This window comes from Podarcis tiliguerta (assembly GCF_965153285.1).
Source record: "Podarcis tiliguerta genome assembly, chromosome: 6".
Classification (NCBI taxonomy): Eukaryota; Metazoa; Chordata; class Lepidosauria; order Squamata; family Lacertidae; genus Podarcis; species Podarcis tiliguerta.
In genome coordinates, this window is record NC_139539.1 from 38,048,830 (window position 1) to 38,075,351 (window position 26,522).

At 41.5% G+C, this 26,522-nt stretch overlaps 1 protein-coding gene across 2 annotated transcripts in view; it reads left to right on the forward strand.

Annotated features, from left to right (window-relative positions):
- The window catches only part of PLXNA2 (plexin A2), a 386,922-nt gene that overhangs the window by 353,661 nt on the left and 6,739 nt on the right, over positions 1–26,522 (forward strand). The window contains exons 27-31 of one of the 2 annotated variants that reach the window (XM_083444223.1): positions 12,606–12,705; positions 15,891–16,102; positions 17,150–17,319; positions 25,016–25,228; positions 25,816–25,966. In XM_083444223.1, the coding sequence (XP_083300349.1) occupies positions 12,606–12,705; positions 15,891–16,102; positions 17,150–17,319; positions 25,016–25,228; positions 25,816–25,966 (846 nt within the window). The remainder of the gene's footprint in view (positions 1–12,605; positions 12,706–15,890; positions 16,103–17,149; positions 17,320–25,015; positions 25,229–25,815; positions 25,967–26,522) is intronic. The other variant, XM_083444224.1, reaches the window with a different exon arrangement.

Genomic DNA, 26,522 nt, shown 5'->3' on the forward strand with positions numbered 1-26,522 from the left:
CTCCCAGCGCTAAGGATACCGAGGCCAGTGTAGTAGCTGCCCTGTCAGAAGCGGAGGGCTGGAATGTGACAGAGGAGTGTGGGGGTGAAATCTGCCACGGGCTGCAGATCATGCAGCTGGGTAGAGCGATAGTCAGAACAAATGTCCCGAGATATCAGGCTGCATGGGCAATTGGTTTTCCACCAATTCACACATACAAAGCTCTGCTACAGCTCAATTTAGAGAGACTGGCCCATTTCATATGTCACTGTCTCCATACTGTGAAGATCTGGGCTCAGTTCCCTGCTCTGCCACAGAGCCAATCTGTGACTTTTGAGCAAATAATTGAGGAAATAATTTGTCATGCCATGCAAATTCAGTGTTGATGAAACTTGCAAAGGCTGCATAAGCCAGAAACTGGTTAATTATGTTGCACTGCAGATCACCAAGTCCATCCGCTTATCTGAGTCTGGAGTGATACACAAGAAATGTGTGTATTGGAATGGAACTGTATTAGCCCTAGGTGGTGGGACAGCATTCCTAAGGGCATATGTGCTGTCCTAGTAATCCTATCTGCTTTGTCATTTGTTTCAATTGACACTTCCATTCCTTTACAATGAAACCTCCTACTTAGTAACTTTTCTAATTATTCATCAAAAAGGGTGGGAGATTGACTCTTGCTCAGCCAGATGCTTGGCATTTAAGGTAGGAAGGTCGTGTGATTTTTATCAGATCTACATTTTTCAGATCATTTCAAAGGATATTGTTAATCCCTCGTGGCCATGAATTCTATGAGTTGTTTGATTTTTCTGTGTACAGTACAGTCGTACTTTGTTTTGCAGCCGGGATCTGTTCTGGAGCCCCGGCCACTAGCCAAAAAGGATGCAGGGCAAAGCGCCGCGTCTCCACGCGCGTGCGGAGCAGTTTGCGCTTCTGTGCATGGGCAATTTAATGCTTCTGCACATGCAGACCCAGAAGTAACCCATTCCGGTACTTCCGGGTTTGCCATGGATGTTCGCCGGAATGGACGCTAGACTAGACAGATGTTCGTGGAGGTATTACTGAATATCCTAAAACAGAACAAATTTCCTCAGCACTTGCTCCTTCAGAAGTCCTTTTCAGTTTGCCTTAAATTTAGTCCATTACACAGCCATGTGGTGGCTTTCCTTTGCAGTAAGACTGGTGGTGGGTACAGTAATTTGCTCCTGTCCATGTCACAAATGCCATCATCTCCATTGGCTTGTCAGGAGGGAGGGGTACTCAGGACAATTCAGCTCTTATCCTGTGGTTATGTCCACATGCCCACAAGAATAGAAATAAAAGAGAGAAAAAGTAAAACTGTGTTGTTCTTCCCAATAAAAACATAATACTGCTTGAAACTGAATATCAGAAATACTGTTTGACTGCATGTATTTCCTCAACATAAAGCCCCTCCACATGTTAGATGTATGAAGGGTCCTCCTGTAATTACCAAGTTGCATCACTTGCTTGTTCTGCCTAGCTCCACCCATCCACCCATGATTTCATAGATTCATAGAATTGTACAGTTGGAAGGGACCACAAGGGAATCCTTTTGCCCAGTGTGGGGCTTGAGCCCATGACCTTAAGATTAAGAGTATCATGCTCTACCGACTGAGCTGCTGTCTACACTGATTTGACTGGACATCTGCAGGAGGAAAACCTATACATGCAGACCTCCTTTTGTATAGATTTCCTCAGAAGTAGAGCCCTAACCACACAAGGTTCACATTGAAGCCTATGCACACTGTTGTCTATGCACATAAACATTCCCTGTTGCAGATGTCCATGCTCAGTACGTTGACTTTGGAGACAGAGAGAGAAAGCTATGTGATTTGGGGGGGTAGGGTCAGCTCCATAATAATCACACAAACACCCCTTAAATTGCAAAGCATTTCCATTTTACTCACAAAGGTACACCCCTGAACTGCCACGTTGCTTTTCCCTTTCCTAGTTCTTAATATTATTAGATTGTATCCCTCATAATGCTCTGTACTCCGCTAGCCTCTTAGAAACAAGACAAGTGGACACACAGCAGGCACGTGGATTTTTTTCAGAAATTAGGTTCCCAACACTCTTCTTTTACTGTAAATATGTATCATTCATTTGTGTATATCAGTTATGTGCTTGCAAATGCTACACTGGTTAATTGAAAAGGCATGACAAGTGTACAGTGGTACCTTGGGTTACATACACTTCAGGTTCCATACGCTTCAGGTTACAGACTCCACTAACCCAGAAATATTACCTCGGGTTAAGAACTTTGCTTCAGGATGAGAACAGAAATCGTGCTCCAGCAGCGCGGCAGCAGCAGGAGGCCCTATTAGCTAAAGTGGTGCTTCAGGTTAAGAACAGTTTCAGGTTAAGAACGGACCTCTGGAACGAATTAAGTACTTAACCCAAGGTACCACTGTATACCACTTTACTATATTTAGCAAACTTAAAAAATAGTTTTTCTAAATCTGTATGTCCAGGAAGCTAAATGCATGTTGAATCCTTTCTGGGTCTGCATGGATTTCAGTATGAGCCAAGTGAATAAATTACTGTCTCTTTGAGATGGTCAAAAAGCACCCAGGTGAATCCTGTGCAATCTTAAGCATGTTTATTCAGAGGTAACCCCAACTTTGTTAAATTAAACATTCCTTTGTAAGTGTAGTTTGCATTGCAACCTAAGTTGCCTGTTTTAGGAATGGTAACATATTCTTGCCTGCTGTTTGAGCAGGAGGGTTTGTGTCTACTACAGGGATTTTGGGGGCCACATATACTGTTGGTGTCACATGCATAAACCATTTATTTATCTTCAGTCAGCAAATAAACGAGCTAGTCTCCTAGATGCAGCTTCTGGCAACCTCTGCAACCCTTGCAATTCACTGCTTGATAACCCCATTTCCCCAAAGGATTCAGCCTTGTAATGTGTGCAAATGACATTGTCCAGACAAGGATTGCATGGCAGAGGAATTCAATGAATTTTCAATTGCAGGTGCTGATTAGGGTGAAATAGAGAGTGCACTAGACTGAGAGCAGATTTAACCCTTGCTGAGATAGGGTTACCTCACCACCAGTAAGCCAGTGGTTAGGAATATTTGACAGGTGAGGGAAGGATTGGAAGAAGGGGCTGACTGATCATGTTGCAGCTGCTTTACATTTTCCTGTGGGAAAGGAAAGGAGCTTGCTAACAGGTGGCTGTCCTCTGGCTTTATGCATTTTCCAATTAGGTTTTTTAAAAAATATCCAGATGTTTATGGAGTGAAAATTCTCTGAAGGGTCCTGATAAAGTTTCTGAGGCCAAACCAATATCTGGATAAAAGATATACAACCCCATGTACTGTCCTTCTTAGTTACTGTATTTTTATAGACCACCCAATAGCATAGGTTCTTGGGCAGCTTATAAGAAATAAAAGAGTCACACTGATTAATAAAAATGAAAGAGCAAAACAAATAAATAGCATCATAAATACTTAAACCCACTAAGAAAGAAATAAGGCCAATTATATATCAGTCACTGAGCCCAAATTTTAAAATCACAAATTATTTTAAAGACTTGGGCAATTAAAGAAATTACATCTGTTGCTAAAAAGACCATAAAGAAATTGTCAAGCAAGCCGCTCTAAGGAGGCTATTCTACAGTCAGGTTGCCACCACCAAGAATGTCCTGTCCATAGTAGCAGGACCTCATTTGAGCAGGACCTTTGAAGAGGATCTTAAATTCTCAGTAGATATACACAGATGGAAAAGCTAATCTTTTAAGTGGCCTGGCCCCAAGCTATTTAGATATAAAGGACAACACTCTGAACTGGGCCAGAAACAAACCAAGAGTCACTACACCTGATAAGGCACTGACAAAATATGATAAAACATATATTGTGACCATATTATACATATTGTGGCTCTGTTTTAAACTGAACACACACACACACATCTGTGCACACAGTTCCCCCACTATGCTAATTATTAGCTCCTCCAGCCTTCCAAGAGGAAAAATGGACTTAAAATGAAAAACCTGCTTCCCTCCCTGCCCCCAACTGAGACTCAAGAGGAGTAGAGAGTTGGAACAGCTGTACTATCAGTGGTCTATCATAGAGATTCATACCATATATGTTAATCGGAAGATCTCAGGATTCCAGAATGGAAAAACAACTAAAGAAGAGAGGTTGCTCCATAGAAGGAGAAAGCACTAGGTAAAAGGGGGGAGGGTGCAGAGTTGGGAAGGATGGAGTGGGAAGTAGTAAGGAATTCTGGAAAACAGTGAAAAGTGAAGCTTCAGTAGTTAGACAAACCAGAGTTTTGCTTGGAAAGAAAATGTTATCTGATTTGCACCCATTACAATCCTTCTGATTCCCTCCAACCCTAGAGTCCTTGGATGTAAGATTGCTGATTAACCTATTTCAGCCTGTCTGTTTCTCTTGAACTTTCAGCTCAGAATAAATATTGCTTCTTGAAGCCTTTCAAAGGATTCCCCTTGCGCACCGTAACCACTTCTCTATATGCTGTACAAAGAAGAAAACACTTTTAAAACATTTCACTTTAGAAATCTAGCCTCCTTCAATTGCTTTCATTGTTATTGTTATAGGCTTGAAGGAGGCCCTCTTGACAACCTATCTGCTCACAAAACCAAGCTTTAAAGCCAGCAGCACTTAACTGGCCCAGGACTGCCACGGTTCTCAGTAAAATAAAGAGCAGATGGGGGGAGGACTCTCCCTGTAGATCTTGAGAAGTGGGCAGGTCCATATGACATAGCATCAGTCGTACTATGTCCAGTCTTCATAAGATAGCTGTTGAGGTGTTCATAAAAACTTTCCAGTTGGTGCCCATATAGCAATCACACAGCTACAGTCATGTCTCACTCACCATAGAGGTGCTTGCAGGGGGCTGTGGGGGACAACCGCGGGGATAAAACAATGGCAATTATTGTCACAAAAATGTTATTTCCTTGCAATAACATTTAGGGAGGCTGGCAAGAGAGAAGATGTTTGGATCCCCTAAAACAATTGCAGAGTGCATGTTTTTCTGCAACAAACTAGTAACTTAGAAAGGCCTTTAAACAGGGTGGTGCCACTTGTTCCAGTTATAATACAGATTGTTAACCCAGGCCAGTATCCTTGACTGCAGTGCAGTATGTGAGGAATTAATATACCTCATAGGCTACTGTGGGATTACCAAGGAAGTCACCCTGGACTGTAATGCATCTGTAATGCCCTGTGCTTCTGTTTTGTCACGTCCCATTTTGGCTGGAGAAGGAAGAATCCATTGTAAATTTTGGCTGGAGCAGAAGGGCACGGCAACTCCTGTGACAGTGCAGGTGCATCATCATGAGCCAATAGCATGATGGCAATTGTGGCAAATTGCACAGAAAATCCTTTTGCCTGTTTGTGTTACTGTGGAAGTGTGGTTGAAGAGTTCTTGCCAGTGGTACAGGGTCTACACACACAGGAGTGTATTCCCACATGTAATTTGTGAAAATAAAAACATGAGAAGCAATTGTATCCATGACATTATATAAGTCAGATGCAGGTGTGCTGGGCTACTTCCAGGATTCTTCATACAGACAAACCCTTCCTTGTTTGAAGCTTTTTCATGAATTAAATTCATACTGTTGGAAGGAGTTATGTCAGCAGCATTTTTCAAGGTGCAGAGTGCTTTACAGCTCTCTCCTGTTTTATCCTCATGGCTGCTCTGCAGAGCAGGTAAAGCTGAGAGATCATGACTTGCCCACAGCCACCCATGGAGCTTCATGGCTAAGCAGGGCTTGAGCAGCTTTCTGCCCTGTCTAAAACCAACATTTTGCCTACAGATCAAAATGCAGGCTTGTGGTCGTAGGTTTGCAGACTGGTATAATATAGTACAAATGCAGGCTAAGATTTCTGCAAAGCCACCTCAGCTGTTATTAAAGGGAATGGAGAAGTGGGGATTTTCACAAGCAGCTAAATAACTAAAAAGCACAAATTCCCTTCACTTTGAAAATCCCGGCCCAGCCTCCATTTAAAATGATTGGGAATCAACTAGTATCCAAATCCCTTTGGTAATGTGGAAAGTCTCAGCATTAATAAATAGCTGGGGCTATCACCCGCTCTGCCAGGATCATGTAAGGGTTTAAATGCCCCGTTCTTTTGTTCTTTCACTGTGCTAAATCAACCTCTGTTGTGGGGGCATGTGTGCTGTCGTATGCATGTATTCAGTAGCAGTTGCCTAAGGCATGCATTTCAGGGATGCTAGCATTTTGCTGTGCTCCTGGTTTGTCCTTTACATTAATCAGCCCATTGCCCCAACTGACAGTAATAGCTGTTTCTATTTCATGAGTATGAAAAAGCAATAATTTGCTGCCAAATGTGCACAATCCTTTTTTAGCGTATACCAGATCATTTAGCAACCCAACTAGAGATTGCTTAAGCCGCATAGAGCAGCTGGCCTTTCTGCGACAGAATTCTTATCAAAGTGACACTCTACAAATGCTAGTCACAATTTTGAGTTCATTCCTAACAAATTTTCTTTTCACTTTCAGTAATAATGTTCCTTTTAGTTATCAAAATTACAGAAGCTTCAGGACCGGACAATGCAATGAATGCAGGTGTGTTCTAAACAGGGCAGTCATCAGGTGTCCACAGTTTATTATTCAGTCCTGAACTGAGGACAATTCATTTTCCTGCAATAACTGAGTGCCCCATACCATTTAAAAGTGACACACATTTGTAGAAAATTGATGCTATTCTTTTGAAGGACCAGGTGCACAGTCTTAGGGTGCTGCTGGACCAAGTATTGCTTCTGGAATCTCAGGTGACAGCTGTGACCAGGAGTGCCTTTTATCATTTTAAGTTGATTTGCCAGCTGTGGCCACTAGGAAAAGATCACCATGATGCATAGCTTGGTAACCTCCACATTAGAGTGCAGTAGCACAATCTATGTGGGTCAGCCTTTGAAAACTATTCAGAAACTTCAGTCTACCTTGCTGGTGACTGAGAGACAGTGAAAGCACATTACATGTCTACTGGAAGTCTGTGGTGGCTCCCAATCGGAATACAATTAGAATAGTTACTTTTAATCTTAAAAGCCCACAACCTTGATAACACACATGAACATAAGAGCAACTTTGGTGGATCAGGCATCCAAAAACATACAACATTAAGGTCTTAAGATGAGGGTTTTGTTCTGCGCTCTTTCCTAATCAGAAGAGACATATAGCAGACCCTTCTCAATTGTAGCACCTGTATTATAGAATTTCCTCCCCAGGGGAACTTGGACACTAGATCTGTTTGTACCTTTAGGCACCTGGCCAAAACTTCTTTTCAGCATGCATTTTGGAGGTGCTTTTAAAAGGCTGATTTACCTTGTTGTTTTATGGGGGGGGGAGGTTACATGTGTTGATTTTAATAGTTAACTTGATATTTCCTTCTGTTGGGATTTATTGTTTGTTCTCATCCTGAGCATAGGTGAAATGACAAGATATAATCTGAAAACAAGCATTCATACATATACAGTGGTACCTCGGGTTAAGTACTTAATTCGTTCCGGAGGTCCGTTCTTAACCTGAAACACCACTTTAGCTAATGGGGCCTCCTGCTGCTGCCGCACCACTGGAGCACAATTTCTGTTCTCATCGTGAAGCAAAGTTCTTAACCCGAGGTACTATTTCTGGGTTAGTGGAATCTGTAACCTGAAGTGTATGTAACCTGAAGCGTATGTAACCTGAGGTACCACTGTATTTTGTAGTTTTCCCTTTCCTTCCTGCTATAGCAATATACTAGGCTACTGTGAGGCTTGGGGCCACCACCCAGCATCTCTGAGCCTAACCTTGAAAAACATAACAGTGCATTTACAGTAAACCCTGTGGCCTCAAATATGAGATCGAGAGTTTAAAATCTTGCCCATAGCCTCCTGTTTACAGACGCTTAAGAGGAATGTCTGTCCTAGTTGCTCCCTGTTCCTCTTGGAAGTAGGCATGGCTACCCTGCTTAATACTGTACTCCCTAGATATGGGCTGCCTCCTAAAGAACAAGCCCAGGAAGAATGGCTGCAGCATCCCCATTATCAGGACAATCAGGCTGTCTAAGCTCTTCATATGGCCTAGGCTGGTTCCCACAGTAGGCAATAAGCCAGGCTCCTAGCTACAGTCCTTCTGTAGAAGCAAAGTTCAGCTCACAGATCATTCCTTTCACATATGCAAATGCTAGGTGCAGGTCGTGATAGTGATGCTGAAATACAATATCAGATTGAATTTTGAGAGCTCTAACTTAAGGAGTTACTTCAGAGCTGCCCTATCCAGTTTGAATTATATTGGGCGGATGGGAGTTTAACCAGAGGGCAACATAGGTTAGCTTTGCTTTTGTGGATTTTTAATGCAGCCACAGAACCTCCAAAGGTGTTGAAGAACATAACTGTCCACACATTTGCATCCCTAGATATTTGCATGTGTTGTATAAGTGACTCACGAAGCAATACGGGACTCCTCTAGTGCAGCAGCTCTCCAAATAGAGATGCAGCCGAAACACAAAGCAAATACAGTTCAGGCACTGTAGAACTGTACAGTTCAGGTCAGTGGAAAGCTACAAAATCTCCATTTACTGTTTCCAAGGGCCAGCATATTGCAGCATGTCGTTAACTTCAGATTAGCAGTCCCTTGAAATGTACACCATTTATTACCAATTGCAATAAATAAAACTGAAAATGTAAGTGCTCTGAAAACAGATTGAAAGATTCAAGAAGATTGAAAGGGGGAAATATAGCTTTCACAAATGCATCCTATTACAAGAAAAATGGCTTGCCCTCAATTTAACATTGAACAATGTATAATTGCATGTGTAAGGTTAATTCCAAGGCGGCAAACCAAGTCAATGGAAAGCTGAAAGCACTAAGGATTAGAGACTTATTTCCAATTAAATATTAAGGATAGGGAAGAATAAGCAAAACAGAAAACAAAACCCAGATGCCTTATCCAGTAGCTCACTCTCATCATTTCATGCACGTGAATGGAAAATGTATTCCCCAGTTATTTTTATTGTTTCTTAACCTAGTAGGATTTTTAAAAGGACTAGGAAGAAACTTCTCCACTGAATAACTAGTGCCTTTTGCTTGCATTGTTTGGACAGTTCTGAAACTAAATGAGCTAATGAGCTTGGAAGAATCATAGAATTGTAGAGCTGGAGGGCGCTACAAGGATAATCTAGTCCAATCCCCTACAATGCAGAAATCTTTCACCCAACGTGGGGCTCAAACTCACGTTCACGAGATTAAGAGTCTCACGCTCTACCAACTGAGTTATCCTAGAGCCTTCGCTACATACGGTGCATGTATAGAACTGGCAGGTAGGGCCCATGCATGTCAATTCACATGGCAAAATGAATCATATATCATCTATTAAAGAGGTACTGTTAGGAACGGTTTGGGATACCCATTCCTGCCATAGCATTCTGATGTTACATGGCTCAGGTGGAAAGCGCAACACTCTGTTGTAAAATATGTACACCAGCTGCCACTGATGTCATCGCACTGAATTAAGTATACAGGTTCTACAAAGAGATGGATGAAAACTGAAAGACATCCATCAGTTTCTCCTTCTTCACCAGATTTTATGTTTGGATGGATATGTGTGAAGTGGGCTGGAGCATGTGCATCAGATATTACTTTAGCTGACAAGAACAAGCATTCCACCGAAGCCTTGGATGGACTCAGAGCTGCAAAACCACTAGGTGTTTGGTTACCCAGGAATTTAGTACTTTGACACTGGTGGCTAAGAATTTGAAGTATTTGTCAAACCCTGTTTGAAGTGAGAGTACGTGTGTGCATGTGTGTTGTATCTGGATTTTTTCTTTTTCTTTTGGTTAACAACAGCCCTGAAGAAACTCTGCAAACCCAGAAGCCTGGGAGTGATTTCTTTTGTATGTGAACTGCCTTTTGTATTTCAGCTGCTGGAATTAAACCGAAGTGGCAGCTAATAACATCATAAGAAAATAATATGATTGTTGATTGTTCCTTCTAGAGACTTATAAATTGGGTGAAAGGATGTGGAGGAGGAGAAATAACAGAGGCACAAAGTGTTGTGCTTGCCAAATATAAATACATTATTCTTGCTGCATATCATGCTAGGCCCTATTATTAATAGAAGGAAAAAATAACATTTAGAATAACTTCTGTAATGAAGGGCTTCATGGGCCTCCATACATTAGTAATCGTTTGCCTTTTGCTGGGTACTCTAATGCTTATCACTGATGTAGCGCTTTGACTACACAATCCTATGTGTGTCTACTCAAAAGTAAGCCCTGTTGAGTTCAGTGGAGCTTTCTCTCAGGTAGTATGTATAGGATTACAGCCTAAACTCACAATTTTATGAATTCTCACAACATCCCTGTGAATGAAGCAAGGTGTTGGGTTTAGACCGAGGGTTGTTAAATTCAGATCAGAATATTTAGTTGTTGTTGAGACAAATAAGCTAAAATAATGCAAGGCACCCTTACATGCCGTATTCTAGATACATAAATAATAATTAAAAGAGGGCTGTGACATCCTTGAGTCTGGTTTATTTCTTTATTATAAGTATTTTTCTACCACCTCAGGGCAGTTTACAAAGGAATAACGCAATAAAAATGTAAATAGATTTTTTAAAACCATGCACAAAATTATAAAAGATTCATAAAACAGAATGATTATAATTGCATCTAAAAATAAATATAATAGGACTGAGACCCTTGTAGGTAAGAGCAAGGCTGGTGTCAAGACCAATATGCAGCATTTCAAAATGTGAGTCTGCCTAGTCTTACTGTTTAAACAAAGATATATCATTGACATCACATCTGCAATTCAGCACTCTATTGGCTGAATTATAGAGTTGGAAGGGAACCCAAGGGTCATCTAGTTCAACCCCCAGCAATTCAGGAATCTCAACTAAAGCATCCATGACAGATGGCCATCCAACCTCTGCTTTAAAACTTCCAATGAAGGAGAGTCCACCACCTCCCGAGGACGTCTGTTCACTGTTGAACAGCTCTCATTGTCAGAAAGTTCGTTCTGATGTTTAGTCAGAATCTCTTTCCTGAGAGGGAGAAAACAAGGTTGCTTCTTCTTCCATTTGATAGCCCTTTAGATATTTGAAGATGATTATCATAGCTCCACTCAGTCTCCTCTTTACCAGGCTGCACATGCCCAACTCCCTCAGCTGTTCCTTATAAGCATGGGTAGGCAAACTAAGGCCCAATCACCTTCTAAATCCAGACCGCAGACGGTCCGGGAATCAGCATGCTTTTACATTAGAATGTGTCCTTTTATTTTAAAATGCATCTCTGGGTTATTTGTGGGGCCTGCCTGGTGTTTTTACATGAGTAGAATGTGTGCTTTTATTTAAAATGCATCTCTGGGTTGCTTGTGGGGCATAGGAATTCGTTCATTCTTTCCCCCCAAAAAAATATAGTCCAGCCCCCTACAAGGTCTGAGGGACAGTGGACCAGCTCCCTGCTGAAAAGGTTTGCTGACCGCTGATAAGCCTTGGTTTCCAAACCATCTTGGTTGCCCTCCCCTACACACATTCCAGTTTGTCAATATCCATCTTAAATTGTGGTGCCCCAAACTGGACACACTATTCCAGGTGGGGTTTGACCAAGGCAGGATAGAGTGGCACTATTACTTCCTTTGATCTGGAGACCATACTTCTATTGATGCAACCTAGAATAGCATTAGCTTTTTTTGCTGCTTGATCACACTGTTGACTCATATTAAGCTTGTGGTCTACTGAGACCCCCTAGATCCTTTTCACATGTGCTCCTGGCAAGCCCAGTTGAGCACCTTCAAAATGAACAGCTTTTTAATGATTTAACACCAGCAGTGGGGTGATTTGAAAGGGTATAGGCCTATCCAAACTCATATAAGTCAGGCACAAGTCAAGAGAGCATTCCCAGTTTGAATTGCTTGCCATTTAAATTCCCACAACTGTTCCACACTAGGAGGCTGTTAATACAAATCTCAGAGATGTAAAGGTCTGTTAATGAAGATAAGTTAAAAACTGTATGACTCTCAGATTTATAGGGAGGGTAAAATTAAATGCTACCACTAAAACCTGCTATAACAAAATCTCGTTAGTGTTAATGTTCATTTATGGTTTGACTTCCCCAAATTTAATTCACCCCTCCTTTTTGGTGCATTTGTGGGACTGACAATTTAAGATCTTGAAAGATGATTTTATGACTTGTTCTGCTGTAAATCAAACTTTTAAAGTTCATAAAAATGGTTAAAATAAAAAATGGTTTAATATGAATGTTTTATGGTCCATAACATTATTATAGCTGTTTTATTCCCAGTGCGTTATTGCTTTAATTGGGTTGCTACAATTCTTGGGAATCTCAATTTTTATTGGAGTAAATGTAATCCTAAATCAAATGACCAAGAATGCCCTCAATATGTTTCCTCAGCTCGATTCTCAGTCATTTTCTTCAGGGATAGAACAAACCAACAAGGGAAATATATCCTTTGTTTTCTCATTGGTCCTCTGGCACCATGTGCCGTTCCGTATGTTTCTTCCAAACTTTCAGTGTTCTTAGCTATCTGGACTCTGTGAACATCTTTTAGGGCAGAATTTCTTTACAATATTCCATTGCTTGCTTATCTTTTGTGCTCCTTTCTCCCAACAGGTGTCTGATCGCTCTGTAGTGGCCCTCGTTCCCAAGCAGACCTCATCCTACAACATTCCCGCCTCTGCCAGCATATCACGGACCTCAATTAGCAGATATGGTAAGAAGCAAAGTGATGTGATGTAAACTTTCCTTGAATTTCCAGATTAGTGGTCTAATCAGGTAATTGTGCCAGCAAGCTTATTAGAGTTCTTGCCTCTGGCTCTGAGGCATGGAACATGGTATCTTTTTATTTTTTGTATACAAAAAATCCCTGGGCAATCCCTGGGTGCAGTCCAAAGCTTTGATGCACACATAGATCACATCACATACCAGGACTGCCCCTTTCTGTCTTTGAGGGCTTGTCCACACCTCTGTTTGCCTTGCCACTGTCTCCCAGGAAAACCAGAGTTTACTGCTGAATCAGACCAAATGTCAATTGGATTTTCTATGGATTGCTGTTTGTTCTGATATAGCTGTAAATAGCGTGTTTTGCAGGGGAAAGCTGCAGGGCAAATGCAAAACTGCTGGGACCTGTGCTTTCTAGGCACGGGACAATGGAAGTGTGGGAGAGCCCTGAATTATGAGTTGTTGTGCCTATGAAATGGAACTATCTGTGTGTACACCAGAACTAGAAGCATTCTCTTAAAGCAGTTACTCCTACAGAGCTGCTGTTTCTTCAATTCTCTATTTGAAATTTGTTGGAATGGGTGCTAATTTCAAATATCCAGGGTTCTCAGATGTCCCTACTGAAATTATCACAAAATTAACCAATTTGGTAAGAAATTAGACCGGCCGGCAAAGGACCTATTCAGATGTTATCCTTTTGATGTGTGCACCAAAACTTGTGCAATTCAGCATTCCCGACCCTTCTGTCCTCTGGATGTTCTGAGCATCATCCCTGGCCATTTGCCATGGCCATGGGTTGGGCTGCTGGGAGATGTGGTCAAAAACATCTAGAGGGCACCAGGGTGGTACTGTACACCTAAAATGTAATTTGTGACTATACCGTAGCTGTTTGGGAAATGGCTGTGTCTATTATTCTCATGTTTTGGTTTGGGGAAGAAATCAGTGGGTAATTTTGACTCAGCCCTAAAGTGGAAACTTGTGTATCCTCAAAGAGCTGTATTGATTATAGTTTGCTCTCAAGTGTGCACTTAGTCATTAACCCAGATATGCTGTTGTTTTGTTTGCAAGATACCAAAGAACTACATTTTGCAGTAAAATGAGCTGCATGCCTATCCATTTTTAGAAAAGTTGAATAAATTATAATTTGTTATTGGTTATCTTTTTCTTGCAAGATAATTATAATTTGGGCTTTATTATATTGTTTTGTTACTTGGTATCATTTATTCTCCTAATTTCTGTATGGTAATTATAAAAGGAATGTTGGGAGGGAATCAAGTCCTGATTGTGGAGGGCACAATTGTTTTATCAAAGAATCAAACTGGGATTAAAATTCAATAACAAATTTGAGAATTTGGACTTATTTATTTTTGCCATCTGTTTCTGGCAAAAGTTTGTGTTGAATGAAATAATTGCTGTACATTTTCCTGTAACAAAAAGGCTAAGATGTTTTGCTGAAGTTACAGGTGAAATGGATTTTCAGCTCTTTCATTCTGCTGGCTGGTTTGTGAGGAAAAGGTATAAGTACTGTCCACCTCTATTCACCAAAATTTCAAAATATTTATTTCAAAACACCAAAGGAAAACTATGAAGGGAATACTTTGTAGAGACAGCACCATTACAACTATCTGCAACAACTTATCTCTGCTTGCAATTAACTGGGTCTGCATCCACACTATACCTGTAAGGCACATTCTTTCCCTCAAAGAATTCTGGGCCCTGTAGTTTACCCTCTACAGAGTTACAATTCCCAGCAACCCTTAACAGTGCCCAGAGTTCTTTGAGGGGGGAATGCTTTGAATATGCTTTAAAGTTATGGTGTGTAAAGGTAAAAGGTAGGTAAAGGACCCCTGGATGCTTAAGTCCAGTCAAAGGCGACTATGGGGTTGCAGTGCTCATCTCGCTTTCAGGCCGAGGGAGCCGGCATTTGTCCACAGACAGCTTTCCGGGTCATGTGGCCAGCATGACTAAACCGCTTCTGGCGCAACAGAACACTGCGATGGAAACCAGAGCTCACGGAAATGCCGTTTACCTTCCTGCCACAGTGGTACCTATTTATCTACTTGCACTGGCATGCTTTCGAACTGCCAGGTTGGCAGGAGCTGGGACAGAGCAACAGGAGCTCACTCCATTGTGGAGATTCGAACCGCTGACCTTCCAATCGGCAAGCCCAAGAGGCTCAGTGGTTTAGACCACAGTATAAAACCCTTTTGAGAGTTCTTCTGGGCAAGGACCCCTGATTTGGAGGATAGAACTCAAGCTGTATTCAAGCAATATCAATATTGAACTATTCAGAGTCAGAAGTTGCCATTAGAGCATTTGCACACTAAGTCTCCACAGTTGTTGCTAATATTGATATTGATATCTCTGATTGCACAGATGGCATGCAAATGAAGCCCTATTTACTCTCTCTGCATTTGCATTATGTATTGGTGCAAAGCTAGATCTAAAAATAGAATGATTCAGTGCTCTCACCCCTTAATTACATCCACAGGAATATTCATATTTATCTGAGCATTAATCAAGAGTGAAGCTTCAGAAAATTTTGTAATGATTCACTCAGTCGCCTCCTAATTTATGGGGATCCCTTTAATCCTACTGTCACCCAGAAGGGAAGAACAGCAAATTAAGAAACTAGCCTGAGCTGGTCATAGCAAAACAAGGATTTGCTTAAAAACAAGGCATAAGAAATATCAAACAGATGGACAGTGGCTAGTCTAGCTTTCATCTACTGCCAAAACAAAACAAAACCCTGTTCCAATCCCCTGGTGAATAATAGTAGACTCCTCACATGGCATGGGCAGATACTGCACAATTTGTCATCTTACCTTAAGTGTCTACTGTGTGTTGTAGCTATAGTAGCCAAGATTACTTAGGTTTAGAAGGTTTTGTTTTCAGTTCTAACTGGATGGCCACCGTGTTTCACCTAATCAGTTCTTTTATCCAAGGTCAAGTGTGGTTGCACATAATGGTGCCCATATCCATCATAAAGTACAGAAAATATCTGGCGTATTTTGCAATAGAATGGCAGACTGTTTGTGAAAGACTGTGGCTTGATAGTGTGTTCACATTTTCACTGCTCTTTAAATAAGCCACTAAATTTGCCTTCACTGTTAGAAAATTATGGACGAAGTAAGACAGAGATATAACCAAGCCTGTTTCCCTTTTGTGCATCACCAGCTTCTTTTTCCTCCTGCCCAGATTCCACATTTCGGTACACAGGCAGCCCAGACAGTCTCCGTTCCAGGGCTCCCATGATTACCCCAGACCTAGAGAGTGGGGTGAAAGTCTGGCACTTAGTCAAGAACCATGACCACGGTGACCAGAAGGAAGGTGATCGGGGCAGTAAGATGGTGTCAGAGATCTACCTGACAAGGCTGCTTGCTACAAAGGTAATATCAATTTCTGTTGCAAAGCTCCCAAAGCACCATCCATGCAAAACTGTGGTATATTAACCAATAATGTTAACAAAGAAACATCAAAATCTGTTTGGGAAGCAGCATATTAACTGGCCACCTGTAGAGCTTTGTGAAAATGAGACCATTGTTCTCATTATGCTTTTGGGTTGCTGATGAACAGGTGAAAAAGCAACCCTCTTGCACCTTAAAGCTTCTTGCACCTTAAATGTCACCCCAGGGTCCCATATTTTATTAATACTTGACTGGCTGGTCCAGCACCATAGTTTTGATCCTGTATCTCTTTTTCATCAGTGCAATCGTAAGACACAAGTGAGTTAATATTATTATTCTTCCCCTGAAGATACACTTGTTTGCTCAAGCATTTGCTAGGTATTAAAGCTGACGCTTGTGGTGATTTACTATTTTAGTGGTTGTTGAGGTTGTGGGGTTTTCCAGACATCCTTTATACTGCACACTGACAACGATTTGCGTTCTTCATGCTATTGGGGCAGTCGCACTTGATCTCACTTCCAATACTTTTTGCAAAAGTTTTGGAATGATCACATTGCTTCATTTCCAATCAGTGTCTATCCTGTAACTTCATGCTGAAAACCTGTAACTTTTTATATTGCATATATTCTGGTTTGCTTTTATCCTGCTTTTGTTGCAGACAGCAATGGGGAAGCACCTATAATGCCAAACCACATATAATGCACTATTATTGTATCAATAACATGCTGTAGAATACACCTGCAATTAAACACCAGTCTGGGTAATATATATAATTTTTCGTGCTGCCTTTTAATATTTTTATTTGCCACATTCTGGGATTGTTTGTAACAATGAAGCCTGAGTGACACATATATTTTAAATAACTATCAGTTAATAATAACAAGTGCAGCTTTACAGTCTGTAAATGAGTCTGTGAAATTACTGAGGCTGGTTCAGCTCAGCCCTGCCTATCATAATACTGTCCTGCAACTGTCTCTGCTGATGATTTGTGGCCAAATACCCTCACACTCTGGTCTCTGCTCCCATCAGGGTACGCTGCAAAAGTTTGTGGATGACTTGTTCGAGACCTTGTTCAGCACTGTGCACCGAGGCAGCGCTCTCCCACTGGCCATCAAATATATGTTTGATTTCTTGGATGAGCAAGCGGATAAGCACGGCATCCACGACACTGACGTGAGGCACACATGGAAGAGCAACTGGTGAGAGGGGTCAAAGTTTATGAGTGTGGACAAAAATTGCAGAGATACAGGAATGTGTAAGCCCTTGTGGTCAGAGCAGGGTTTGTCTCATTCAGTTGGAGGCCTCCTGAGCCTATCACAGAGCATGTCCAGCTTGCTTTCTGAAGGCAAACACAGTTTCTGATTCTCCATATTGCTCTAAAAGTAGACGGAGCCATTTTTTTACTTGTGAACTAGCATGTTTTGTTGCATTTCGTGGGGCCTTAGGCATACATTTTTCACAAGGAGAAATCCTTCTGCCAGCAGATCTATTTAGCTGAATACCGACCATTGATTTGAGATGCCTGAAACATCCATGTAGGTTTAACAGTGTAGCTCTGCTCCTGACTCAGCCATTTCATGCTGCTTTGCTACCCTCCCTGAGTCCTGTTCATTCCTATAATCCATCATGCATATGTGTAAGCTCAGTCCTGATTTGAGTCACCGATGCTCTAGCCCAGCCAATGACCCAACAAAAGAGTTCCAATGACCCAACAAAAGCTATTCCAGCACAGCACCAACGGTGCCTTGCAGAAGCTTACATGGTGCCACAGAAGAAGTCTATATAGCAGAGTCTTCCACAAAGCAGTCCCCTTCCTCCTTAATTTAAAATCATAATCTCTTACTAGGGCTGCCATATGTCTGGGTTTTCCTGGACACATCTGGGAATTCGGCTGAAAAATGGCGTCCAGGTGGATTTTCAGCAAATCAGAAAAATGTCTGGGAAAACCCAGATATATGGCAAGATGGATTAATATATATATATATTTTTAAAATCCTTTAAAAATTCAGGTGTGAAGCAGGGCCAGTGAGGGGTGTGGTCTGGGGACAGTTCTGAAGACCAGATAGAAAGGCCCAGAGGCCCCAGGCCTGAGGCCTGCCCCCCTCCCCCACTCTAGGAGAAGCAGGTAATATATGTGAGCAAGAGGAGTGTAGCTGTGCTTCTTGAAAGGAATGAGGGAAAAAAGGAAAGGGAAAGGACTTTGTATCACAGCAAATAGCCACCAGGGAAGCTGCAAACCACCTCTGGTATGAGTTGGAGATAATCAAAAGATAAAACCAAGGCAGAATATGCTCTGCTGGATGTAGCTGGGCATTTCTGGGCAAATCTAAACTGTATTGAATTGCCTTGTTCAAATTCATAGTGCAGTGGAGCAGGTCTCAGCCAAGGGAAGGCAAATTCAGAGACTCAGATTAAAGTCCGTTCATTGTCTAAAAGCCTTTCAAGCTTGAAACAAACAAAAGAAATAGTTCTCTTGAAAATTCTTATTTGGTTACTCCTGAAAAAGAAAGTGGATTTCATTGTGCTCAGTTCCATTTCTAACTAGGTACTTATTCTTACTGGAAGTATTTAAGTAGAGTTGCTGATTCTTTCCCTGTTCAGCTCTTTTTTTCTAATATTTTATGCAGCTTTATAGTTGTAGCACCATCTGCTTCCCTCGGACAACAATACAAATTACGTCCTTGGTGTCTTGTGCAGAATTTACTGTGTTTAAAACTATTTCTCTAGCACAGAATGATCAGATTTGCTTAAAGAGCAGTCACATAAAAACCTGTCAGCCTCCCTATCAGATCAGCACCAAAGCTACCAAAAAGAAATACAATTTCAATTTGTGGTCTGCTGGCCTGTCAGTACTCGCATAGCCACAACCCATATTCTGGTTGATGGCCACACTGGCAAAAACCTAAGCTGATAGTAGCCTAGTTCATCTGAAGCTGTAGTGACCATTTGCTCAACAACCAATATGGAGAAGTAGCTGAATCAGGAATGATTTTCAATGTTTGAAGTAATGAAAATAGACTTCTGAGGCTTTCAGGACTAAAGGTACAATAAAGGACACACTTAGTTCTACTCCATCCAGCAGAGGGCCCTGCTTCACCAGATTCACTATTTTGTTCTTGACAATGATAAAACCCTATCACTTCAAAGAAAGCACAAGATTTGCATTAGGAAAGTGTGGAATAATTTGACCTCAATGTCGCTCAGTATATAGCCATTTATTTTCAGGACAGAGGCTTGGGATTGATTCCTACCTGTCTCTCTTTAATTATTCCAGCCTTATTAATTATTCCATTACTTGATAGTGTTATCACATCTAGAGCTGATTGAGTGATGCTCTCTCAGTCAGCAGAGCCAGAAACACAATCCGTGTTTGCTGAATTTGCAGAGAGGTGCCTAAAGGGCAAAGGCAGCGTTCTCCACTTTATCACTGAGAAAAGGTGACAGGTTTTGGAAAAGGCTGGACAGGAGCTGAGGAGGGGAAGCCAACATGAAGTCAACCTAAAAGTGCAGTTGTAGCTAAGACCAGGGAAGGACCGGAGCTGAGTGGAAGAGCATCTGCTTTGCATGCAGGAGGTCTCAGGTTCAATCTCCAGGTAGGGTTAGAGGAGATCCGTATCTGAAATCGCAGAGAGCCACTGCCAGCCAGTGTACAGTAGACTATAGACAGACCTCAACTCTATGGACCAAAGGGTCTGAATCCATATAAGGCAGCTTCTTACGTTCCTAAGACTCTGCCAAATGTTCATGAATTTCATAAGTCTCATTTTAAACCCTTATCACACCCCTGTACTTGTGGTAGGGTGGGGCAGGCTGTAACTATTTTGTAAATAAATTTTTATTGGTTTCCATAGATGCACTGCAAGATCTAAGTAGACAAACTAAACATTAGCATAACAATTACTTGGTTGCTGGTGAGATCCCAAGGGGGAAGCCTGTTATTATTAACATGCATGTTTGAGAGCTTCCCCACTCTGCAGTTTGTCTGTCCAAACCCCCAAAACCTTAAAAATGAACTTTTAGGAGATGAAAGAAAAGTCTCAAAGGGGCTATTGGAAGCAGAACATAAACAACCTGAAAGGATAGTTGTTGCTTACCTTAGTTGTAACAACTACTTAGTTCAGTGGTTTCCAAACCCTTTTATTGCACACGAACCACTTGAAAATTGCTGAGGGTCTTGGAGGGCCACTTAATAATTTTTTCTGCCTTTTGTAGCCATTGTAATGTGCAATTGTATTTTTACAGACGCACTACAGATCACCTGAATGTGGTCCATGGACCAGTTAGGGAACTCCCAACTTAGTTTGAGCATCTAACAGATGTGACTGGTCAAGTACCCACTTCCCAAGTGTGTTTGATGAGTTTCACCCAAAATCTTGCTTACGAGATAAGGTGTCTGAGAGGAGGTCATGCTTCAATCAAGTACAACTGATTCAAGCATCAGTTTATTCCACACTTTCAGAACAATTGCTGCTTTTACATCTTTCTCTTGGCTTTTATTTTAGGATTAAGAATTCCCTGTGTTAGAAATTTACCATTGGAAGGAGAATAAAAGCTCATACGTATACCAAGCATGAACCCCCAGACAATGTGTGTGTTGTGTGTGTGTTCTTCAATCCCTTGTGGTTTGAAAAGCCTCTAATCATCCTGTCTGCCAAAGCCAGATTCCCTGCTAAGGCAGTAGGGAGCTAAAAACAATTTAACAGAAGCTTTAGAGGAATGAGTTATTAGGATAAAATGTTGGAATCTGGAATAAAATGACACATCTTAATGCTACCAAGTGGTGCTGATGAGTAGAGATTTCCACCCCCTGTGGCTGCCAGACCCCATGAGCCTTTAGTACGGAGAGATCCTCAACCGTAGCTGATCTCTGCATACAGCAGCTGGGGGGGGGGGGGATCTTGAAAGGAGAGACAGACACTCCTGTGTCCAAATTCCAACCGGCATCCAAATCTTCCCCTTTCAACTGTGATCATGCAAACACACAAAGCTGCCTTACACTAAGTCAGATCATTGGTCCATTTAGCTCAGCAAAAGTGTCCACTCCCTCCCTGCCATCTGAGATATTTTAACTGGAAATACCAAGGATCGAACCTAGGGATAGATTAATCTCTTTCCAGCTCATGTCATTTTTGCATCTTTTTTAACCATACAGTAGTCCCATTCCATCTCTGCATTAATCTGTGCAATTTCTCTCAAAACACATTGTTTTGATTTATCTCAAAATTTTATTTTGGTTAAAAAAAAACAACTTATTTTGGTATGCTTAATCCACTAAGAACTGTAGCACAACATTTAGAGAAGTGCACAGTGTATTGCATAGCTAGGTTCCAATCCACACATTAGTCCAAGAGGTCATTTGGTCAGGGCAATTTGGTACAGCAATTTGTGAAGACAGAATTCTTCAAATCATCTTAGTTGGGCCTTGGATTTTCTACATGCAAAGTTGGTATCCTGCGATTGACCTGTTGCCCTTTCCCGAGCACTCAGATCCTGCCACAGCTGGACTCAGGAAAAGGAAAGCAAGAACTTAATATTTATTTCATGGTTTTAATTTGTATGCCTGCCAGATTGCAGAGGCTTGCAGGAAGCATTTCTGGAGTGGGCAAGTTCCCCTTTTTGACCTGCTTTTTGGCAGCTGCTGAATGATAAATTGAGGGGTTTTTTCCAATCCTCACTGCCACCACACTGCCAGCAGCAACTTGCTTATGTGAGACAGAACTTGCCTCTTTCTAAATCTATCTAGTCCTTCCTAGTATCACCCGCCCCCCCCCCCCCAGTACATCTGCTACATTTGGAGCTGGCTAGTAATTACTGAAATCAAATAAATGTGCAGATTGAATTTAATGCAGAGGGTATCATAATTGATCTAGAAAGAAAAGTATGTTGTCCCAGGCCTTCCAAGAAAAAAAAACTTAAGATGCCTTGCACCTTTTCTATGGGATTCTCTTATGCCTCTTTTGGATTCATTCATTCCCACAGCACATATACAGCCTGGCAAATAGTGCTATCTGGCAGGGGGAAGCAGTGCTGTTTTTACAAATGGGGAATCAAACTCACTGAGATTTAGGACCATGCCCGGCATTAGCAGCAGATTTTGGCAGTTGACCCAAGCTGCCCAGACTATTTAGTGCTAGAGCACCATCTTTTTTCTTTCCTGGGTGTTGTCGCTCCACTGAAGGAGGGGTTACTCTTATCCCCTGATTGTCCCGAAGAAAGAAAGATTTAAGCATTATAGTGTTTTGAAGATTGAGGTGTTTTACTGGTGCTGTGAAGGTCAGTCAGGAGAAGTGTTGAGTGAAGTAACTGAAAGTTACTGAAAGAACAAGGTTGGCAATTTGTTGGGAATTACACTCTTTTGCAGACTGGGAAATGCTTATTGGACAGAATCCAAGTTGGAACAGCAGAGAAACAATCTAGCTTAGCATTGGGTGCACACAGTAGTTCATCTTTATTAAAGCAGGATTCCCTGTCACATGCTCAAAAGCTAGCAGGAAGTGGCAGCTTTGTTTTGATCCTGCCACAGAGGAAAGTGAATCATATATTGCAGATGCCTAGGATTTAGAAGGAAAGCCTCTAACTCGCTGTCCAAGAGGACAGGGCAACAGGCAGTCATCCTCTGCATTTTGTGGCAGGCATCTGGCAAAGCAGTAAGAAAATGGCTAAAAGTGCCCTGTGACTTTGTAGTGTGAAACTGACGCTGCAAGTCTTGAGCTGCATGAACAATTGGGAGAAGGGGTTCTAGAGATTTGTCAGAAACATGTCTCAGTGTTGCACCTCATCATGAACACAGTCAAAAGAAACTTGCCTGTGGTCATGTTCCACTGCTGACACAATTTAAGGAAAGATGTAAGGAATTAGCCCCTGTGTATTAGTAAAATGCAGTGTGCAGGAGTTTATCAGCCAGTCAAGTTTCCTCAAGAACAGCAGTGCTGTTTGTGACTTATTCCTGGTTCAGCTCATGTTTTTATTTCTTATGTCTTTAACACAACTGATCTATTCACTATAGAACAGAAGCCCAGAGGCAAAATCTCCCTGGACAGGTATTCAGGAGGGAATCAAGCCCACAGTGGGCAGTAATTTCCCCTGGAGATTCATGATCCCTCTAGTACATTTTATGATTGTGTTTGTCAAACCGAACTCTTTTTAAAAACTGGAAAATAACACATTTTCAAGCCCAACTATGACCCAAAATTGGGCATATGCTCTTAAGTCTGCATTGATATTATCAGAAGCATGGCAGAATCTAGCCTGTCCCTAAACCTCTCATAGATACTCAGGATCACTACACTTTCCCCCCACACCCAACCTTACCTGCTGACAGGTTTAGGCTTATTCAATTTATACTTCATTTCCCACTTTAAAAAATCTTGAAGTGATTTTGAACCCAAGTAAAAAAATAAAAATTGCATAAACATTATTAAAAACAGATTTCTCAGCACCAAAGCATATAATTGCAGCCTAAATCTCCAGGAAAACATAAACATCTTCCTGACATCTGAAATGATGACAAGTTTGGCACCAGGGGAATTCCCTGGGGAAAGCATTTCTTGTGGTCTGCCAGAGGGAAAGAAGCAACTCAGTTTTCCCTCCTGGCATAGAAACATAGGAAATAGCCCGATCTATTCTGACTTGAAGTGGCTCTCCAAGATCTGAGGCCATCCCTTGCTTAAGATTGAATCTGAGAGACTGAATACTGAGCTAAATTAAAAACCCATTCCCTAGAAATACTCAGTGGTTAAGCAGTAGTGGGCAGCATGGTGAAACGAAGGTGCTTACCTGACCTCTCAGCAGGTGAGTCACTGCTGCTTACCAAGAGGGGCAAGGCAGCAGAGAGGGTAGCATAGTGCAAACACACTGGCAGGAGCACAGGGTTGGCTCAGCCAGTGCATTTGCACTTCACCACCACCTCACCTCTCCTGGTAAGCAGCAGCGACTCATCTGCCGAGAGATTGGGTGAGCACCTCTGCCCTACCACACCACCTGCAGCTGTATTCAAGGCAAGAATTATAAGTCACCAAGTTTACTTTCTAAACCAAGGAATTATCAAGTATGGCAATATCACTAATTTTCTCCAGCAATGGATGAAAATAGCTGTTGACATGCTTAGGACCAGCCATTATTCACAAACTTCTGTAAAGAACATTTCTGCAATCAAAATGTATAGTTCTCTTTCTGAGGGATGGTTACCTGGAGTTTGAAACAGATACTCATTTAAAAAAATAATAGGAACACAGAGTTTTTGTTTTTTCTCAGAGGATAATGTTGGCCTTTTTGAGCAAAAGAGACAAGCAAGTAAATGAACACAACACTGGCTCTCTTCAGATTAATTAAAAATTAAAGAGAAGGGCTGACACTCTCTAAAAAAAAACTTATTGTGAGTTGGCTCTAGGTACATAGGACGAGCCTATTGGCACAATATATGCAACAGGAACCTATTAACATATTAAATGCAAACACATACCCATTTGGAGAGTAGCCATAGAACAGGATTTGAACAGAACTGGCTAGAAGACATAATCACTCTAGTGAGTGTTCAGCACACAAAAAACCAAAAACAGAGTTCAACAAGAAAATCGCTCAAATTTGATTTTGTGTACTTTTCCTAACATCTTACAGGAAAAAGATTTTGAATTTGGCTGCAGTTTAGTTCCCATTGTAATCTGGCTCTGATTCTTTTTCTGTACTGCTTGGAGCCTTTCTTGCTAAACATATACTCTTAATTTTTTGTGGGCATTGCATGCTATTTTGTGAGGGAGGGAGGGAGGAAGGAAAAAAGAAAGAAAGAAAGAAAGAAAGAAAGAAAGAAAGAAAGAAAGAAAGAAAGAGAAAAATTTGGTGAGAGAAGATATGTTATTCTCTTCCTTGAACTTGTAATGTGTGCTTATGTTTCTACAGCCTTCCCCTCCGTTTCTGGGTGAATGTAATTAAAAATCCACAGTTCGTCTTTGACATCCATAAGGGAAGTATCACAGATGCCTGCCTCTCAGTCGTGGCCCAGACCTTTATGGATTCTTGTTCCACCTCAGAGCACCGTCTGGGCAAGGACTCCCCCTCCAACAAGCTGCTCTATGCTAAGGACATACCCAGCTATAAAAGCTGGGTAGAGAGGTAAGTGGGGAATCAATGAATGCCTACTATGTCGTGAGCTGCTTCCTCCAAATTTCTCCCAAGTATGCAGTTACTGTGGTACTTTCACTGAGAACTGCTGCATTGGGTTAGCACAGACAGAAAAGTCTTGTCTTCTTGTGTCATCAAATATCTATTTGCACATACTGGAAGTGTTGTAGTATTAACCACAGTGTCACGTTCTTGTTTTGCTTCCTAATGTACTTTCCTCTTTTTCTTTCAATTCATTCTAGTGCTGTTTTAGTTTTTGACTGAGCTTTCACTCTTTGATCAACAGTTGTTCTTCTCCCTTCTCAAGCTCCAAAAGTATTTCTACAAGTGGAGTTGCTTGTTTCGTTTTCCATTACTAAGTAATACAGGGTTGCTGTTTTTTCAGAAATAAGCAGTTGCTGGTTTTTATGTAATGCTGTTAACATGGCATGTGGCAACATATCCATTATTTGAAAAAATGCAACTTACTTTAAGCTTCTTTATATACCCTACAAGACCTAGCTGTCTAGCAATATACACATTCCTCTCTGTTTCCAAAGTACACCATTCTCATGTATTCCTTTCCATTTCTTTTGCAGGTATTATGCAGACATTGCAAAACTCCCAGCCATCAGTGACCAAGATATGAATGCCTACCTCGCAGAACAGTCACGCCTGCACTCTATTGATTTCAACATGCTGAGTGCACTCAATGAAATCTATTCCTATGTCAGCAAATACAGTGAGGAGGTGAGGAAACATTTCTTCCCTGGAGGGGCCCAAGGAACCATTTGTCTCATGAGTGTTGTTGCCATAACATGATGGATAAGACACACAAGGCCTATTCAGTTACTATTCAGTGGAGGGGGCATAGTGGAATCATGTAGGGGGCACAAAGATATAAATGCTGCCCCTTCAACACCCCCACTACAACCCCACCAGCATCATTCCTGGTCTTTCCATGCTGAGCAGAAAGGGCTTGAGGAAGGATATAAATACATTTGACTGAAGTTCTAAGGAGCCTGCTCACACTTCTGTCCTGCAGCACATAGGACTAAGCAGTTGAACCATCTTTGGATTTCACACACACACCAACACCGAAAAGAAAATATTTTGGATTGCAGCCTTAACAAATTACAATATTAAATATTAGTAGTAACATTTCATAAACAGGGCACCACAGCTAAGAAGGCCCTCTCCCTAGTTGCTTTCAACTCAGCTGGTGAAGTCTATGTTCACAGTCAGGCTTGTACCTTGTCCCAAGCCATGAAGGGCTTTAAAGGTTAGCACAAGCATATAGAATGAT